The 22271-nt window shown below is 45.0% G+C and overlaps 1 protein-coding gene across 3 annotated transcripts in view; it reads right to left on the bottom strand.

Annotated features, from left to right (window-relative positions):
- Nucleotides 1-22271, bottom strand: part of GRIPAP1 (GRIP1 associated protein 1) — a 63469-nt gene that overhangs the window by 11614 nt on the left and 29584 nt on the right. For all 3 annotated transcript variants that reach the window (XM_075185538.1, XM_075185537.1, XM_075185535.1), the window contains 3 exons: nt 1432-1559; nt 516-638; nt 43-136 (listed from right to left, as the gene is read on the bottom strand). In XM_075185538.1, coding sequence (XP_075041639.1) covers nt 43-136; nt 516-638; nt 1432-1559 — 345 coding nt within the window. The remainder of the gene's footprint in view (nt 1-42; nt 137-515; nt 639-1431; nt 1560-22271) is intronic.

Below are 22271 nucleotides of genomic sequence, written 5' to 3' on the forward strand. Positions count from 1 at the left end.
ATCGGCACAAATAGCCTGGAAATATCTGATTAAGTTGCTCACCTATCCTGCTGTCCATGACGTAGGTCTCGATAATGGCGCTCTTGCTGCAAAGGTCCTCAGCCATGGAAGAGCTGCTGACTTCTAAGTGCTTCACCTGCAGAGATGAAGGGACGTTAATTTAATTTACAACCGTTGTCAGTGGAAAACGTAGTATGAAATGAATGGGCTTGCGGTAAGCACGCTCTGTAGATAGATGTACACAAATATAAACACGCTGCATAAACATTATGTACATTAAAAGCCTTCTTAAAACACAGACATCCATTTGGTAATGATGTTTGGATAACGCTATCGACTTTACAGCAGCAGAGAATGGAGGATCCCGTCCTCGCCCTGTGCAGATCGCTCCGTATTAATACCCCCTTAGGCTGACTATACAGGCGGGACAGATACCGAGATGTACACGCAGCTCGTTAGAGCTCATCAGTGCAAACTAGGGAGCTAAACTAAACGGTACAGCGCAGACCGGTTACCTTCTCTTCCAGCATCCACTTCTCCTGCTGAATTTCAGCTAATCTCTGGAATAAGTCGGACACCTCCTCGTCAGACAGCTCCACTGGTCTCTGCGGCTGGGACTGGGGGCTCCCGCTGTTAGACTGGAAGACAGAGCAGACCACCGGGCTAACGTTACAGGGCACAGTGCTTCATCATGACCGTACAAGAGCCCAATTCCTGTACTACAAGACATATAGGCCCTTTACCCTCCTCCGCACCAGCGATATAAAGGCACATCCCCCATACCTATCAATGTCCCCTCTCAACCCCACCTCATTCCACCACCTCTCCCGATGACCCCCCCCCCCCACTGATATAAAGGTACATTCCACCACCTCTCCCGATGACCACCCCCCCACTGATATAAAGGTACATTCCACCACCTCTCCCGATGACCACCCCCCCACTGATATAAAGGTACATTCCACCATCTCCCGATGACCACCCCCCCACTGATATACAGGTACATCCCACCATCTCTCCCAATGCCCCCCTGCCATAGTGATATAAAGGTACATCCCCTTATATCTCCCAATGACCCGCCCCCCACTTATATAAAGGTACATCCCATCATATATCACAATGTCGCCCCTCACAGTGATATAATGGTACATCCCCCCATATCTCCCGATGTCCCCCGCCACTGATATAAAGGTACATCCCATCATATTGCTTAATGTCCCCTTTCCCCCCCCCCCAGTGATATAAAGGTACAGCCCATCATATCTCCAAATATCACCTTTTCTTTCACTGATATAAAAGCCATCACATCCTTTCCCTCTACCTTTTATACAATTCCATAACTCCGCCCCCCCTCATTGCCATAAGCTCCTCCCACTCCACCACTACCAAGTACAATACTGCAGGCAGACTTATAATCCCCCCGTCCCTCACCTTATTACTGCTGGGGGCCGCGTTCTCCTTCATAATCTCCCTGTAGCTGAAGGAGGAGACGCTGCTGCTGTCACCGGTCTGCGTCCGACTGGGAGAACTAATCTCAGCCAACACCAAGTCCTCCAAACCTAGAGCGGAGACAGGGAGTGAGTGACCGTATCCATACAGCACCGACGCCGTGTGCACCAGAGGCCACCAATCACCAGAGCCGGTGTTAGACCAGACAAGTATTCATTCAATAAAGGCCGATAATGACTCTCCCAGTAGCGGGTAGATTATTACTTAATACACAAGTGACAGCACGAGAACACATTTATTCACACGTCTATACATCTTCTGTGCACTGTATGTCCATGGTACCATTGAAATGTTTGCACAGTGTGTTGCCTGTAAAGTGTCACACGTGCTGGAGGCATCCATTTTGTCGGTTGAATCAAAATCCATAAGAATTCACTTTATCAAACCATATCTACCGTAACTATAATTAACCGCATAATGCTGTTACAATTGCTATTTGATATTTCTACACAAAGGTTATTGAAAGGGTAACATCACTCAAGCATAACTTAGCCTAACTACAATCATTATGCTTGGTACTATAATTTACTGGAATAATTCCTGAAACTTGTAACAGGACTTCACCTGAAATCACCTGTTGAAGACTCAGAAACACACAGTTGCTGCCATTTAACATACATGTGTAACCATTGAAACCATGGACATAATAAGGGCACAGTCTGTTTACAGACGTTACTAAAGATAGAAAGTCATTCACAATCTGTCTGCCAAATGGAAGTAGCAGTGTGTTTGATTTTTCAACAGGACATTTCAGGCATGTCCTATTTTAAATAGCAGGAGTTATCCGTGTAAGTTGCACAACCCATAATAACGATTACGTTACTTTATAGTGAAACGACTACTTAATGACGTGATGTAATGTGTCGATACTCAAAGCAGCCAATCAGGTTCTAACAGTGATTTTTCTACAGCAGTTTAGATACATCTGTATCATCTCACCTACACATCGCTGGCAGCCACTGAGTTCCTCTGTCTGAGCTCCCTTTAAAAACGGGGTTAGTGTACATGTAATATTGACCGTACAGTTCTAGTTATGTGGGACAGGATGAAATGGAAATGTATTACGCTGACAAAGTACCGTATTGATGTGGAAGACGCACAGGACTAGTGAGCAGTGTATATACCAGGGGATCAGCCAAGAGCTGCTCATGTTTCCAATACTATGTTCTTCTAATGATCATTTATTAATCTATACGTTGCAAATCATTTGTGACATTTTATTCCCACTGATACAACATCAATACACATTTACATAAGCACCTGAGTATCGCCTATTGTAAGTTTCTAGTTTAAAGAAGTTTAATTGCCATTGCATAAGCGAATCATGAGTCTATGGGGCCCGCATCTACAGCCTGTACCTTACACGGTAGCATTACGGCCTGCACCGTACATAGCCTGCACCGTATACAGTAGCGTTACGGCCTGCACTGTACACGGTAGCATTACGGCCTGCACTGTACACAGCCTGTAATGTACACAGCCTGTAATGTACACAGTGTCACGGCCTGCACCATACACAGCCTGCATCATACACCACTTGCACCGTACACAGTAGCGTTGCGGCCTGCACCGTACAGCGTCACATGACTGCAATTGACAGAACAATCCATAGAACATTTCTTATCCTAGATTTGACACTTTGCTGCCTGCACATTGTTATCCCCCCGTGTGGGGGAGCAGTGACAGCAGCCCACCCATTCTTGCAGGAGATTGAAATGAGCCCAGGACCGTTATTACCTCAGCTCAGCACTTTCCACCCTTATTTTAAAGGATGGGTTTGGCTGTTTCTGCCTCCCACCTCCTGACTCATCACAGCCATGAAATATTAATGCCCTGCTGAAAGTCTTAATGCTTCCAGTGGGATGTAGAGGAAGGAGGAGGCGGGTGTACAGCCCAAGCAGCCAGCACTCATCTCAAGGAAAGGAGAACAAGAAGAACAGAGCCCCCCCCCCCCCCCCCAAACCTGAATAAACCCTGGCTGGTTAGAGAGGCCGTCAGCCATCTATATACAGAGACAGAGCATTGATTCTGGATACTAACACCCGTTTCATCAGCTCTCTCAGTACCCAGCGTACAGAAATAGCCACAGGCTCATTACAGAGTGACGCATCTACAGGGCTCATTTACTAACTGCCTTTAAACATGCACCAGTCAGCCCAGCGCGCACATTGACGTAACGCGCTGCCTCAGCCATTTGCGGGAAACAAGCGCAGTATAAAACGGAAAAAGTCCTGGTTATTATCACTACTGGCCCCTCCCTACTCACAAACTTTATATTGTTTGAATGTTATCACATTGGTAGAAGTGTGCCTAAAACGCGCTGGGTTGACGCAAACGACAACCCTTGGAGGGTATAGGCGGACCTTAGACCCCTTCCCCCTCGCTGACGTGTAAATATCAGCAACCCACTGAAGCTGTTTTAATATCCTGTTCCCTAGCGCAAAACTCTCGTAGTGGGCGTAGATCAAAGCGCATGTAGGTGCCAGGGACGTAAATAGCAATGAACGATGCAAATCCACCCCGCTCCTCCCATTACTAGAAACAAACGTTTGTACCCAGTCACCACCATTTCAATCCTTTAATGAAACCCAGACCTTGGGTTTCGTTAAAGGACGTAGCACCGCTCCAGCTTTGGAGGTTGGCTCTCATTATTAGACTCAAACGCGTGGCGTCTTGCAGACAGCAGTGAAAAGAGCAGGGGGCGCCAGTGCTCCCCAACTGGTCAAGCAACTGGATCCGGATTTGGTGGGAGGGAAGCGCAACTCCTATGTCATGTCTTCTGGTCAATCCAGAGGCGCATTTCATTGCCAAAACTAAAAGCTTTCTCCTCTCGTGGTTGTTCGTGCCCGGCTACAATCCAGGAATGGTGGACGGGCTCCAAAGGGGGGTGGCTATCCCTAAATAGCACTTTTTGTTCAATATGGACAAGATGACCCCACATTTGCTAATCTAGAAAAGCGTCAAACGTCAGAATCCAATTTGAGAGGGCATGCTGCAACTTGTAGCCCCGCAACAGCTGGCGAGCCGCAGGTGAAGGCTTGGCAGGGCACTGGCGGCCTGTCTGATCTACGACTTGTACACTCGACTATTTTTATGCATCCTTGGATGCGCATCTGAAGACTACAGATTAATAATCCATTTGGTGAATACGCCCCGCTGTACTTACGGGCATTCACAGAGGGCACATGAAAACTCTGGACAGCTGAAAAGGGCAATATTAATATTTAAACATTTTGCAAAGAGTTGCAACAGTTTTTTCAACAATGTAAACCGTGAACTGTGGTCCTGGGTGCCGCCAAGTTCTACTGGAGTGATTACGGAAGGAAATGAGGTGGAAGAGCCCAGACTTCTGTCTTTTCAAACTCATCGGATACATGTCATGGGATACCCAGAATCGTGAGCACGCCAATTATTGAAGGAATACATTTGCCGTGGCATAGCCACCGATCCCCCACTGGTTCTTCCCAACATGGCTCACGGCTAAATTAGCCATATATCTGGTGGTTTACCGATCGGGCTAAATAACCATTTTAACACTTGTTCTGGTGTTGGCGACACTTTATCTGCATCATCGGCTTTACAGATTTCCTATCCTGTATGATGCGATTCTGTTTGGACCAGAGGTCGTCCAACTGTTGCTGGGTAAAAATACCCGATTCATACCCAGGGAATAAGACGATAAGAAGCTACAATGATGTAGCTTCGATCTTCATGAGATCTGGACGGACCCGTCACCTTTACACATTGCACCAAGACGATACAGTTTCTTTCTGCCAATGAACAGAGAATGTCACAGACAGCGATGGAAGGTGGGATAAGTAAACACAGTAACACCACATACAGGAGGCGTAACACAGCGCTGGTAAAGAAATATATGAAGCCTTGGGTGACGGGGCAACAATTAGACAGTCCTGACCCCAGACGCTCTCATTGACTAAGAGGCGGCTTCATACTGCAACAGGATCACGTTACAGCTTGTGGCTCCTCTGCAGAGCATCCAAGTATTGGATTTTTTGTGTCAGGATAAAAGAAAGGAAACAAACCCCTGACAGGAGCGTTTATAACTGGGCAGCTGAGAAATAACAATGATGCAGAGATAACGAGGAGTCTCTGGAGGCCGAGACTGGGGGAGCGAAGCGTGAGAGGGATGCGGCTCCACAATGCGGCCACTGTCTGTCATCTACGTAACCAGGAAATATGTATGATCTCGTAGTACCCCAGAATAACACAGGGTGTGTACTGTGTATGATCCCGCAGTACCCCAGAATAACACAGTGTGTACTATGAATGATCCCGCAGTACCCCAGCATAACACAGTGTGTGTACTATGTATGATCCCGCAGTACCCCAGAATAACACAGTGTGTACTATGTATGATCCCGCAGTACCCCAGTATAACACAGTGTGTACTATGTATGATCCCGCAGTACCCCAGAATAACACAGTGTGTGTACTGTGTATGATCCCGCAGTACCCCAGAATAACACAGTGTGTACTATGTATGATCCCGCAGTACCTCAGAATAACACAGTGTGTACTATGTATGATCCCGCAGTACCCCATAATAACACAGTGTGTACTATGTATGATCCCGCAGTACCCCATAATAACACAGTGTGTACTATGTATGATCCCGCAGTACCCCAGTATAACACAGTGTGTACTATGTATGATCCCGCAGTACCCCAGAATAACACAGTGTGTACTATGTATGATCCCGCAGTACCCCAGAATAACACAGTGTGTACTATGTATGATCCCGCAGTACCCCAGAATAACACAGTGTGTACTATGTATGATCCCGCAGGACCCCAGAATAACACAGTGTGTACTATGTATGATCCCGCAGTACCCCAGAATAACAGTGTGTGTACTATGTATGATCCCGCAGTACCTCAGAATAACACAATGTGTGTACTATGTATGATCCCGCAGTACCCCATAATAACACAGTGTGTACTATGTATGATCCCGCAGTACCCCAGAATAACACAGTGTATACTATGTATGATCCCGCAGTACCCCAGAATAACACAGTGTGTACTATGTATGATCCCGCAGTACCCCAGAATAACACAGTGTGTGTACTATGTATGATCCCGTAGTACCCCAGAATAACACAGGGTGTGTACTGTGTATGATCCCGCAGTACCCCAGAATAACACAATGTGTGTACTATGTATGATCTCGTAGTACCCCAGAATAACACAGTGTGTGTACTATGTATGATAACGCAGTACCCCAGAATAACACAGTGTGTACTATGTATGATCCCGCAGTACCCCAGAATAACACAGGGCGTGTACTGTGTATGATCCCGCAGTACCCCAGAATAACACAATGTGTGTACTATGTATGATCTCGTAGTACCCCAGAATAACACAGTGTGTGTACTATGTATGATAACGCAGTACCCCAGAATAACACAGTGTGTACTATGTATGATCCCGCAGTACCCCAGAATAACACAGTGCGTGTACTATGTATGATCCCGCAGTACCCCAGAATAACACAGTGCGTGTACTATGTATGATCCCGCAGTACCCCAGAATAACACAGTGTGTACTATGTATGATCCCGCAGTACCCCAGAATAACACAGTGTGTGTACTATGTATGATCCCGCAGTACCCCAGCATAACACAATGTGTGTACTATGTATGATCCCGCAGTACCCCAGAATAACACAGTGTGTGTACTATGTATGATCCCGCAGTACCCCAGAATAACACAGTGTGTACTATGTATGATCCCGCAGTACCCCAGAATAACACAGTGTGTACTATGTATGATCCCGCAGTACCCCAGAATAACACAGTGTGTACTATGTATGATCCCGCAGTACCCCAGAATAACACAGTGTGTACTATGTATGATCCCGCAGTACCCCAGAATAACACAGTGTGTGTACTGTGTATGATCCCGCAGTACCCCAGAATAACACAGTGTGTACTGTGTATGATCCCGCAGTACCCCAGAATAACACAGTGTGTGTACTATGTATGATCCCGTAGTACCCCAGAATAACAGTGTGTACTATGTATGATCCCGCAGAACCCCAGAATAACACAGTGTGTGTACTATGTATGATCCCGCAGTACCCCAGCATAACACAATGTGTGTACTATGTATGATCCCGCAGTACCCCAGAATAACACAGTGTGTGTACTATGTATGATCCCGCAGTACCCCAGAATAACACAGTGTGTACTATGTATGATCCCGCAGTACCCCAGAATAACACAGTGTGTACTATGTATGATCCCGCAGTACCCCAGAATAACACAGTGTGTACTATGTATGATCCCGCAGTACCCCATAATAACAGAGTGTGTACTATGTATGATCCCGCAGTACCCCATAATAACACAGTGTGTGTACTATGTATGATCCCGTAGTACCCCAGATTAACACAGTGTGTGTACTATGTATGATCCCGCAGTACCCCATAATAACACAGTGTGTGTACTATGTATGATCCCGCAGTACTCCATAATAACACAGTGTGTGTACTATGTATGATCCCGCAGTACCCCAGCATAACACAATGTGTGTACTATGTATGATCCCGCAGTACCCCAGTATAACACAGTGTGTACTATGTATGATCCCGCAGTACCCCAGAATAACAGTGTGTGTACTATGTATGATCCCGCAGTACCCCAGCATAACACAATGTGTGTATTATGTATGATCCCGCAGTACCCCAGAATAACACAATGTGTACTATGTATGATCCCGCAGTACCCCAGAATAACACAGTGTGTACTATGTATGATCCCGCAGTACCCCATAATAACACAGTGTGTGTACTATGTATGATCCCGCAGTACCCCAGAATAACACAGTGTGTGTACTATGTATGATCCCGCAGTACCCCAGCATAACACAATGTGTGTACTCTGTATGATCCCGTAGTACCCCAGAATAACACAGTGTGTGTACTATGTATGATCCCGCAGTACCCCATAATAACTGTGTGTACTATGTATGATCCCGCAGTACCCCAGCATAACACAATGTGTGTACTATGTATGATCCCGTAGTACCCCAGAATAACAGTGTGTGTACTATGTATGATCCCGCAGTACCCCAGAATAACACAGTGTGTGTACTATGTATGATCCCGCAGTACCCCATAATAACACAGTGTGTACTATGTATGATCCCGCAGTACCCCAGCATAACACAATGTGTGTACTATGTATGATCCCGCAGTACCCCAGTATAACACAGTGTGTACTATGTATGATCCCGCAGTACCCCAGAATAACAGTGTGTGTACTATGTATGATCCCGCAGTACCCCAGCATAACACAATGTGTGTATTATGTATGATCCCGCAGTACCCCAGAATAACACAATGTGTACTATGTATGATCCCGCAGTACCCCAGAATAACACAGTGTGTACTATGTATGATCCCGCAGTACCCCATAATAACACAGTGTGTGTACTATGTATGATCCCGCAGTACCCCAGAATAACACAGTGTGTGTACTATGTATGATCCCGCAGTACCCCAGCATAACACAATGTGTGTACTCTGTATGATCCCGTAGTACCCCAGAATAACACAGTGTGTGTACTATGTATGATCCCGCAGTACCCCATAATAACTGTGTGTACTATGTATGATCCCGCAGTACCCCAGCATAACACAATGTGTGTACTATGTATGATCCCACAGTACCCCAGAATAACACAGTGTGTACTATGTATGATCCCGCAGTACCCCAGAATAACAGTGTGTGTACTATGTATGATCCCGCAGTACCCCAGAATAACACAGTGTGTACTATGTATGATCCCGCAGTACCCCAGCATAACACAATGTGTGTATTATGTATGATCCCGCAGTACCCCATAATAACTGTGTGTACTATGTATGATCCCGCAGTACCCCAGCATAACACAATGTGTGTACTATGTATGATCCCGTAGTACCCCAGAATAACAGTGTGTGTACTATGTATGATCCCGTAGTACCCCAGAATAACACAGTGTGTGTACTATGTATGATCCCGCAGTACCCCATAATAACTGTGTGTACTATGTATGATCCCGCAGTACCCCAGCATAACACAATGTGTGTACTATGTATGATCCCGCAGTACCCCAGAATAACACAGTGTGTACTATGTATGATCCCGCAGTACCCCAGAATAACACAGTGTGTGTACTATGTATGATCCCGCAGTACCCCAGAATAACACAGTGTGTACTATGTATGATCCCGCAGTACCCCAGCATAACACAATGTGTGTATTATGTATGATCCCGCAGTACCCCATAATAACTGTGTGTACTATGTATGATCCCGCAGTACCCCAGCATAACACAATGTGTGTACTATGTATGATCCCGTAGTACCCCAGAATAACAGTGTGTGTACTATGTATGATCCCGCAGTACCCCAGCATAACACAATGTGTGTACTATGTATGATCCCGTAGTACCCCAGAATAACACAGTGTGTGTACTATGTATGATCCCGCAGTACCCCATAATAACAGAGTGTGTACTATGTATGATCCCGCATTACCCCAGAATAACACAGTGTGTGTACTGTGTATGATCCCGCAGTACCCCATAATAACACAGTGTGTGTACTATGTATGATCCCGCAGTACCCCAGAATAACTGTGTGTGTGTACTATGTATGATCCCGCAGTACCCCAGAATAACACAGTGTGTGTACTGTGTATGATCCCGCAGTACCCCAGAATAACACAGTGTGTACTATGTATGATCCCGCAGTACCCCAGAATAACACAGTGTGTACTATGTATGATCCCGCAGTACCCCAGAATAACACAGTGTGTGTACTATGTATGATCCCGCAGTACCCCAGAATAACACAATGTGTGTACTATGTATGATCCCGCAGTACCCCAGAATAACACAGTGTGTGTACTATGTATGATCCCGTAGTACCCCAGAATAACACAGTGTGTGTACTATGTATGATCCCGCAGTACCCCATAATAACACAGTGTGTGTACTATGTATGATCCCGCAGTACCCCAGCATAACACAATGTGTGTACTATGTATGATCCCGTCGTACCCCAGAATAACACAGTGTGTGTACTATGTATGATCCCGCAGTACCCCAGAATAACACAGTGTGTACTATGTATGATCCCGCAGTACCCCAGAATAACAGTGTGTACTATGTATGATCACGCAGTACCCCATAATAACACAGTGTGTGTACTATGTATGATCCCGCAGTACCCCAGAATAACACAGTGTGTGTACTATGTATGATCCCGCAGTACCCCAGAATAACACAGTGTGTACTATGTATGATCCCGCAGTACCCCAGAATAACACAGTGTGTGTACTATGTATGATCCCGCAGTACCCCAGCATAACACAATGTGTGTACTATGTATGATCCCGTCGTACCCCAGAATAACACAGTGTGTGTACTATGTATGATCCCGCAGTACCCCATAATAACACAGTGTGTACTATGTATGATCCCGCAGTACCCCAGCATAACACAATGTGTGTACTATGTATGATCCCGTAGTACCCCAGAATAACAGTGTGTGTACTATGTATGATCCCGCAGTACCCCAGCATAACACAATGTGTGTATTATGTATGATCCCGCAGTACCCCAGAATAACACAATGTGTACTATGTATGATCCCGCAGTACCCCATAATAACACAGTGTGTGTACTATGTATGATCCCGCAGTACCCCAGAATAACACAGTGTGTGTACTATGTATGATCCCGCAGTACCCCAGCATAACACAATGTGTGTACTATGTATGATCCCGTAGTACCCCAGAATAACACAGTGTGTGTACTATGTATGATCCCGCAGTACCCCATAATAACTGTGTGTACTATGTATGATCCCGCAGTACCCCAGCATAACACAATGTGTGTACTATGTATTATCCCGTAGTACCCCAGAATAACACAGTGTGTGTGCTATGTATGATCCCGCAGTACCCCAGCATAACACAATGTGTGTACTATGTATGATCCCGTAGTACCCCAGAATAACACAGTGTGTGTACTATGTATGATCCTGCAGTACCCCAGAATAACACAGTGTGTACTATGTATGATCCCGCAGTACCCCAGCATAACACAATGTGTGTACTATGTATGATCCCGCAGTACCCCAGTATAACACAGTGTGTACTATGTATGATCCCGCAGTACCCCAGAATAACAGTGTGTGTACTATGTATGATCCCGCAGTACCCCAGCATAACACAATGTGTGTATTATGTATGATCCCGCAGTACCCCAGAATAACACAATGTGTACTATGTATGATCCCGCAGTACCCCAGAATAACACAGTGTGTACTATGTATGATCCCGCAGTACCCCATAATAACACAGTGTGTGTACTATGTATGATCCCGCAGTACCCCATAATAACACAGTGTGTGTACTATGTATGATCCCGCAGTACCCCAGAATAACACAGTGTGTACTATGTATGATCCCGCAGTACCCCAGCATAACACAATGTGTGTACTATGTATGATCCCGTAGTACCCCAGAATAACACAGTGTGTACTATGTATGATCCCGCAGTACCCCATAATAACTGTGTGTACTATGTATGATCCCGCAGTACCCCAGCATAACACAATGTGTGTACTATGTATGATCCCGTAGTACCCCAGAATAACAGTGTGTGTACTATGTATGATCCCGCAGTACCCCAGCATAACACAATGTGTGTACTATGTATGATCCCGTAGTACCCCAGAATAACACAGTGTGTGTACTATGTATGATCCCGCAGTACCCCATAATAACAGAGTGTGTACTATGTATGATCCCGCATTACCCCAGAATAACACAGTGTGTGTACTATGTATGATCCCGCAGTACCCCAGAATAACTGTGTGTGTGTACTATGTATGATCACGCAGTACCCCAGCATAACACAATGTGTACTATGTATGATCCCGCAGTACCCCAGAATAACACAGTGTGTACTATGTATGATCCCGCAGTACCCCATAATAACACAGTGTGTGTACTATGTATGATCCCGCATTACCCCATAATAACACAGTGTGTCTACTATGTATGATCCCGTAGTACCCCAGAATAACACAGTGTGTGTACTATGTATGATCCCGCAGTACCCCATAATAACAGAGTGTGTACTATGTATGATCCCGCATTACCCCAGAATAACACAGTGTGTGTACTGTGTATGATCCCGCAGTACCCCATAATAACACAGTGTGTGTACTATGTATGATCCCGCAGTACCCCAGAATAACTGTGTGTGTGTACTATGTATGATCCCGCAGTACCCCAGCATAACACAATGTGTACTATGTATGATCCCGCAGTACCCCAGAATAACACAGTGTGTACTATGTATGATCCCGCAGTACCCCATAATAACACAGTGTGTGTACTATGTATGATCCCGCAGTACCCCATAATAACACAGTGTGTGTACTATGTATGATCCCGCAGTACCCCAGAATAACACAGTGTGTGTACTATGTATGATCCCGCAGTACCCCAGCATAACACAATGTGTGTACTATGTATGATCCCGTAGTACCCCAGAATAACACAGTGTGTGTACTATGTATGATCCCGCAGTACCCCATAATAACTGTGTGTACTATGTATGATCCCGCAGTACCCCAGCATAACACAATGTGTGTACTATGTATGATCCCGTAGTACCCCAGAATAACAGTGTGTGTACTATGTATGATCCCGCAGTACCCCAGCATAACACAATGTGTGTACTATGTATGATCCCGTAGTACCCCAGAATAACACAGTGTGTGTACTATGTATGATCCCGCAGTACCCCATAATAACAGAGTGTGTACTATGTATGATCCCGCATTACCCCAGAATAACACAGTGTGTGTACTATGTATGATCCCGCAGTACCCCAGAATAACTGTGTTTGTGTACTATGTATGATCACGCAGTACCCCAGCATAACACAATGTGTACTATGTATGATCCCGCAGTACCCCAGAATAACACAGTGTGTACTATGTATGATCCCGCAGTACCCCATAATAACACAGTGTGTGTACTATGTATGATCCCGCATTACCCCATAATAACACAGTGTGTCTACTATGTATGATCCCGTAGTACCCCAGAATAACACAGTGTGTGTACTATGTATGATCCCGCAGTACCCCATAATAACAGAGTGTGTACTATGTATGATCCCGCATTACCCCAGAATAACACAGTGTGTGTACTGTGTATGATCCCGCAGTACCCCATAATAACACAGTGTGTGTACTATGTATGATCCCGCAGTACCCCAGAATAACTGTGTGTGTGTACTATGTATGATCCCGCAGTACCCCAGCATAACACAATGTGTACTATGTATGATCCCGCAGTACCCCAGAATAACACAGTGTGTACTATGTATGATCCCGCAGTACCCCAGAATAACACAGTGTGTGTACTATGTATGATCCCGCAGTACCCCATAATAACACAGTGTGTCTACTATGTATGATCCCGCAGTATCCCATAATAACAGAGTGTGTACTATGTATGATCCCGCAGTACCCCATAATAACACAAAGTGTGTACTATGTATGATCCCGCAGTACCCCAGAATAACACAGTGTGTGTACTGTGTATGATCCCGCAGTACCCCATAATAACACAGTGTGTGTACTATGTATGATCCCGCAGTACCCCAGAATAACTGTGTGTGTGTACTATATATGATCCCACAGTACCCCAGCATAACACAATGTGTACTATGTATGATCCCACAGTACCCCAGAATAACACAATGTGTACTATGTATGATCCCGCAGTACCCCATAATAACACAGTGTGTGTACTATGTATGATCCCGCAGTACCCCATAATAACACAGTGTGTCTACTATGTATGATCCCGCAGTACCCCAGTATAACACAGTGTGTACTATGTATGATCCCGCAGTACCCCATAATAACAGAGTGTGTACTATGTATGATCCCGCAGTACCTCATAATAACACAGTGTGTCTACTATGTATGATCCCGCAGTACCCCAGTATAACACAGTGTGTACTATGTATGATCCCGCAGTACCCCATAATAACAGAGTGTGTACTATGTATGATCCCGCAGTACCCCAGCATAACACAATGTGTGTACTATGTATGATCCCGTAGTACCCCAGAATAACACAGTGTGTGTACTATGTTTGATCCCGCAGTACCCCAGAATAACAGTGTGTGTACTATGTATGATCCCGCAGTACCCCAGAATAACAGTGTGTGTACTATGTATGATCCCGCAGTACCCCAGCATAACACAATGTGTGTATTATGTATGATCCCGCAGTACCCCAGAATAACACAATGTGTACTATGTATGATCCCGCAGTACCCCAGAATAACACAGTGTGTGTACTATGTATGATTCCGCAGTACCCCATAATAACACAGTGGGTCTACTATGTATGATCCCGCAGTACCCCAGAATAACACAGTGTGTGTACTATGTATGATCCCGCAGTACCCCAGAATAACACAGTGTGTACTATGTATGATCCCGCAGTACCCCAGAATAACACAGTGTGTACTATGTATGATCCCGCAGTACCCCAGAATAACACAGTGTGTGTACTATGTATGATCCCGCAGTACACCAGAATAACACAGTGTGTACTATGTATGATCCCGCAGGACCCCAGAATAACACAGTGTGTACTATGTATGATCCCGCAGTACCCCAGAATAACACAGTGTGTACTATGTATGATCCCGCAGTACCCCAGAATAACACAGTGTGTACTATGTATGATCCCGCAGTACCCCAGAATAACACAGTGTGTACTATGTATGATCCCGCAGTACCCCAGAATAACACAGTGTGTACTATGTATGATCCCGCAGTACCCCAGAATAACACAGTGTGTACTACATATGATCCTGCAGTACCCCAGAATAACACAGTGTGTACTACATATGATCCCGCAGTACCCCAGAATAACACAGTGTGTACTACATATGATCCTGCAGTACCCCAGAATAACAGTGTGTACTACATATGATCCTGCAGTACCCCAGAATAACACAGTGTGTACTACATATGATCCTGCAGTACCCCAGAATAACACAGTGTGTGTACTATGTATGATCCCGCAGTACCCCAGAATAACACAGTGTGTGTACTATGTATGATCCCGCAGTACCCCAGAATAACACAGTGTGTACTATGTATGATCCCGCAGTACCCCAGAATAACACAGTGTGTACTATGTATGATCCCGCAGTACCCCAGAATAACACAGTGTGTACTATGTATGATCCCGCAGTACCCCAGAATAACACAGTGTGTACTATGTATGATCCCGCAGTACCCCATAATAACACAGTGTGTGTACTATGTATGATCCCGCATTACCCCATAATAACACAGTGTGTCTACTATGTATGATCCCGTAGTACCCCAGAATAACACAGTGTGTGTACTATGTATGATCCCGCAGTACCCCATAATAACAGAGTGTGTACTATGTATGATCCCGCATTACCCCAGAATAACACAGTGTGTGTACTGTGTATGATCCCGCAGTACCCCATAATAACACAGTGTGTGTACTATGTATGATCCCGCAGTACCCCAGAATAACTGTGTGTGTGTACTATGTATGATCCCGCAGTACCCCAGCATAACACAATGTGTACTATGTATGATCCCGCAGTACCCCAGAATAACACAGTGTGTACTATGTATGATCCCGCAGTACCCCATAATAACACAGTGTGTGTACTATGTATGATCCCGCAGTACCCCATAATAACACAGTGTGTGTACTATGTATGATCCCGCAGTACCCCAGAATAACACAGTGTGTGTACTATGTATGATCCCGCAGTACCCCAGCATAACACAATGTGTGTACTATGTATGATCCCGTAGTACCCCAGAATAACACAGTGTGTGTACTATGTATGATCCTGCAGTACCCCATAATAACTGTGTGTACTATGTATGATCCCGCAGTACCCCAGCATAACACAATGTGTGTACTATGTATGATCCCGTAGTACCCCAGAATAACAGTGTGTGTACTATGTATGATCCCGCAGTACCCCAGCATAACACAATGTGTGTACTATGTATGATCCCGTAGTACCCCAGAATAACACAGTGTGTGTACTATGTATGATCCCGCAGTACCCCATAATAACAGAGTGTGTACTATGTATGATCCCGCATTACCCCAGAATAACACAGTGTGTGTACTATGTATGATCCCGCAGTACCCCAGAATAACTGTGTTTGTGTACTATGTATGATCACGCAGTACCCCAGCATAACACAATGTGTACTATGTATGATCCCGCAGTACCCCAGAATAACACAGTGTGTACTATGTATGATCCCGCAGTACCCCATAATAACACAGTGTGTGTACTATGTATGATCCCGCATTACCCCATAATAACACAGTGTGTCTACTATGTATGATCCCGTAGTACCCCAGAATAACACAGTGTGTGTACTATGTATGATCCCGCAGTACCCCATAATAACAGAGTGTGTACTATGTATGATCCCGCATTACCCCAGAATAACACAGTGTGTGTACTGTGTATGATCCCGCAGTACCCCATAATAACACAGTGTGTGTACTATGTATGATCCCGCAGTACCCCAGAATAACTGTGTGTGTGTACTATGTATGATCCCGCAGTACCCCAGCATAACACAATGTGTACTATGTATGATCCCGCAGTACCCCAGAATAACACAGTGTGTACTATGTATGATCCCGCAGTACCCCAGAATAACACAGTGTGTGTACTATGTATGATCCCGCAGTACCCCATAATAACACAGTGTGTCTACTATGTATGATCCCGCAGTATCCCATAATAACAGAGTGTGTACTATGTATGATCCCGCAGTACCCCATAATAACACAAGGTGTGTACTATGTATGATCCCGCAGTACCCCAGAATAACACAGTGTGTGTACTGTGTATGATCCCGCAGTACCCCATAATAACACAGTGTGTGTACTATGTATGATCCCGCAGTACCCCAGAATAACTGTGTGTGTGTACTATATATGATCCCACAGTACCCCAGCATAACACAATGTGTACTATGTATGATCCCGCAGTACCCCAGAATAACACAATGTGTACTATGTATGATCCCGCAGTACCCCATAATAACACAGTGTGTGTACTATGTATGATCCCGCAGTACCCCATAATAACACAGTGTGTCTACTATGTATGATCCCGCAGTACCCCAGTATAACACAGTGTGTACTATGTATGATCCCGCAGTACCCCATAATAACAGAGTGTGTACTATGTATGATCCCGCAGTACCTCATAATAACACAGTGTGTACTATGTATGATCCCGCAGTACCCCAGCATAACACAATGTGTGTACTATGTATGATCCCGTAGTACCCCAGAATAACACAGTGTGTGTACTATGTTTGATCCCGCAGTACCCCAGAATAACAGTGTGTGTACTATGTATGATCCCGCAGTACCCCAGAATAACAGTGTGTGTACTATGTATGATCCCGCAGTACCCCAGCATAACACAATGTGTGTATTATGTATGATCCCGCAGTACCCCAGAATAACACAATGTGTACTATGTATGATCCCGCAGTACCCCAGAATAACACAGTGTGTGTACTATGTATGATTCCGCAGTACCCCATAATAACACAGTGGGTCTACTATGTATGATCCCGCAGTACCCCAGAATAACACAGTGTGTGTACTATGTATGATCCCGCAGGACCCCAGAATAACACAGTGTGTACTATGTATGATCCCGCAGTACCCCAGAATAACACAGTGTGTACTATGTATGATCCCGCAGTACCCCAGAATAACACAGTGTGTACTATGTATGATCCCGCAGTACCCCAGAATAACACAGTGTGTACTATGTATGATCCCGCAGTACCCCAGAATAACACAGTGTGTACTATGTATGATCCCGCAGTACCCTAGAATAACACAGTGTGTACTACATATGATCCTGCAGTACCCCAGAATAACACAGTGTGTACTACATATGATCCCGCAGTACCCCAGAATAACACAGTGTGTACTACATATGATCCTGCAGTACCCCAGAATAACAGTGTGTACTACATATGATCCTGCAGTACCCCAGAATAACACAGTGTGTACTACATATGATCCTGCAGTACCCCAGAATAACACAGTGTGTGTACTATGCATGATCCCGCAGTACCCCAGAATAACACAGTGTGTGTACTATGTATGATCCCGCAGTACCCCAGAATAACACAGTGTGTACTATGTATGATCCCGCAGTACCCCAGAATAACACAGTGTGTACTATGTATGATCCCGCAGTACCCCAGAATAACACAGTGTGTACTATGTATGATCCCGCAGTACCCCAGAATAACACAGTGTGTACTATGTATGATCCCGCAGTACCCCAGAATAACACAGTGTGTACTACATATGATCCTGCAGTACCCCAGAATAACACAGTGTGTACTACATATGATCCCGCAGTACCCCAGAATAACACAGTGTGTACTACATATGATCCCGCAGTACCCCAGAATAACACAGTGTGTACTACATATGATCCTGCAGTACCCCAGAATAACACAGTGTGTACTACATATGATCCCGCAGCACCCCAGAATAACACAGTGTGTACTACATATGATCCTGCAGTACCCCAGAATAACACAGTGTGTACTACATATGATCCCGCAGTACCCCAGAATAACACAGTGTGTGTACTATGTATGATCCCGCAGTACCCCAGAATAACACAGTGTGTGTACTATGTATGATCCCGCAGTACCCCATAATAACACAGTGTGTGTACTATGTATGATCCCGCAGTACCCCAGTATAACACAGTGTGTGTACTATGTATGATCCCGCAGTACTCCATAATAACACAGTGTGTGTACTATGTATGATCCTGCAGTACCCCAGAATAACACAGTGTGTACTACATATGATCCCGCAGTACCCCAGAATAACACAATGTGTGTACTATGTATGATCCCGCAGTACCCCAGAATAACACAATGTGTGTACTATGTATGATACTGTAGTACCCCAGATTAACACAATGTGTACTATGTATGATCCCGCAGTACCCCAGAATAACACAGTGTGTGTACTATGTATGATCCCGCAGTACCCCAGAATAACACAATGTGTGTACTATGTATGATACTGTAGTATACTAGTATACGGAAGAGGGTACAATATATAAAAAAATAAAAATAAATGGAAAACTGAAGGTGGAAAAATCTTTTTAATTTAATTTGTGTTTCCAAAATAGTAAAACAGTAGAATGAAAAAAAAAACACCTGGGTGTTTCCCTAAACAGCCCAACGGTGCCCACACAAGCGGCAAATGAATGATCTCAAACAATACAATGTAAATGAAAAGAAGATTGAGAATTGCCGGGGACTGAGAACAGCTCCATTGCTCTGTGTGAGTCAGACTGAGCTGGTTAATCTGGTATCATATTCAGAATGTTCTGTGTGTACGAATGCAAAGATCTTAATATTAGCAATGAACCTTTAACTTCCCCTACAGTACATGACAGTATGTTGTGATAATTAAAAACTTTTAACCAATTAGTGACTGTATATGCAGATGTCCACAACTTGACTCAACAATCCTTCATAAGACAGGTTATCCGATCTCCTGTGCCCTGATTATTTAATTAAACGCACCCCCGACAAGGGAAATGGTCCATGTCTCGGTGATTACATGTATGGATCAGTGAAGTGAGATTTTCTCCTTATCTTGGTGAACACATCAGAGATGTCCAGGGAGCAGATGTAGATAGATGATTACAATCGAACAGGAAATGGATTTGTGTCCTGTGTAGTGTGATGAACTCATTAGTTTTTGTAATAATACATTCTGTGGTCGGGATAAACAGCTGGATGAAAAGCAGCATTAAGCGCTTCTGGGTAAGTTTAGACGGTCGTTGTGGCCCTGATAATTCTTATATTATTGAGCGCAGTGAACTGTTGCATTTCACCACACAGTCCCAGAAGACAAGAATTAAAGGGTCTGTCTGTGCTTTCTCTACGGAGACGACTGGATGATAGCATGAAAGAAAAGAAGATACAAGAGACTGGGAGATCGACATGAAGGGAAGGATCACCTTAAATACAGATCTCTCCACCACACCCACTCTCGCCTTACGGCTCACGCGGAGTTGGGTGAACGCCCGTTTGTGTATTTTACGCTAAGCAACTTTGTATAGTCCACAAAAAAGACGTACGCCTTTGTCCGTATGCGGATTTGGTAAATGCGCTTCTATGCACAATCTGGAGGGACGGAGCGTGCATACGCAGACCGAGGACTGAGGCAGACCCGGACGGAGACGCTTATAGGCCCGTCGGTAGCTGTATTACCTGCAGGGGCCAAGATAGCTGTTTCTGATTGGAAGATTGAGGATTCACCTCTGCAGCTGACAGATGCTTTCTCCATTGCTCACCCCTATATCCTAGGATTTTGTGGGCATATTTTTGCATATTTCATTCATATCCAAGAAGGAAGATTACACCTGCTGTAATATAGAGGGTTTTTTTAAACTGAAATCCTAACGACTGTTTTCTTCACTACCAAAAACAAATGTTAAAACATCTTTCTTGTGTTCATGAGCCAATTGGGTGTAATTGTGTCTGAAGTAAACCTAATGTATATATTACTGGCATGGAGCCGACCCGGCGCATCTACTACTGGCGCACCGCTGTATGCATCTTGAGATGGCCGTAAATACAGTATTTTTATGGATTTTAAGCATCAGTCCCATTTTAGTTACTCTTCTTTGTGCAGTCTGTAATGTATTTATATCCTTCTGGAGATACGGCCTCCAGAACTGAACACAGTATCTAGATGAGGCCGTACCAATGACCTATACAGTGGTATTATTAATTCTTTCTGCTACTGATTCCTCTCCCTATGCAACCAAACATCTGACTTGTCTTTCTATTTGCTTTGCTCCACCCGGTACAGAACATTCTGCTCCACCCGCTACAGAACGATCCGCTCCACCCGCTACAGAACATTACACTCCACCCGCTACAGAACAATCCGTTACACCCGATACAGAACAATACTTTCCACACGCTACAGACACACTCCACCACACTCGGTACAGACACATTTCGCTACAGCCGGTAAAGGCACATTCCGCTACACCCTCTGCAGAACATTCCGCTACACCCGAAGCAGAACATTCCGCTACACCCGCTGCAGGACATTCCGCTACACCCGCTGCAGGACATTCCGCTACACCCGAAGCAGGACATTCCGCTACACCCGAAGCAGGACATTCCGCTACACCCGAAGCAGGACATTCCGCTACACCCGAAGCAGGACATTCCGCTACACCCGAAGCAGGACATTCCGCTACACCCGAAGCAGGACATTCCGCTATACCCGAAGCAGGACATTCCGCTACACCCGAAGCAGGACATTCCGCTACAGGACATTCCGCTACACCCGAAGCAGAACATTCCTCTACACCCGCTGCAGGACATTCCGCTACACCCGCTGCAGGACATTCCGCTACACCTGCTGCAGGACATTCCGCTACACCCGCTGCAGGACATTCTGCTACACCCGCTAGACACACTACAGTCTGTTTCTCACACTACAGCTCCACCTGCTGCTTCTGATTCTGCAGCTTCCTCCCTTTACCCCTCGTGTGTCTTCTTACTGCGACCCACTCTACCAATCCTGTTCTTAAGGT

This window comes from Mixophyes fleayi, chromosome 9, assembly GCF_038048845.1.
Source record: "Mixophyes fleayi isolate aMixFle1 chromosome 9, aMixFle1.hap1, whole genome shotgun sequence".
Classification (NCBI taxonomy): domain Eukaryota; kingdom Metazoa; phylum Chordata; class Amphibia; order Anura; family Limnodynastidae; genus Mixophyes; species Mixophyes fleayi.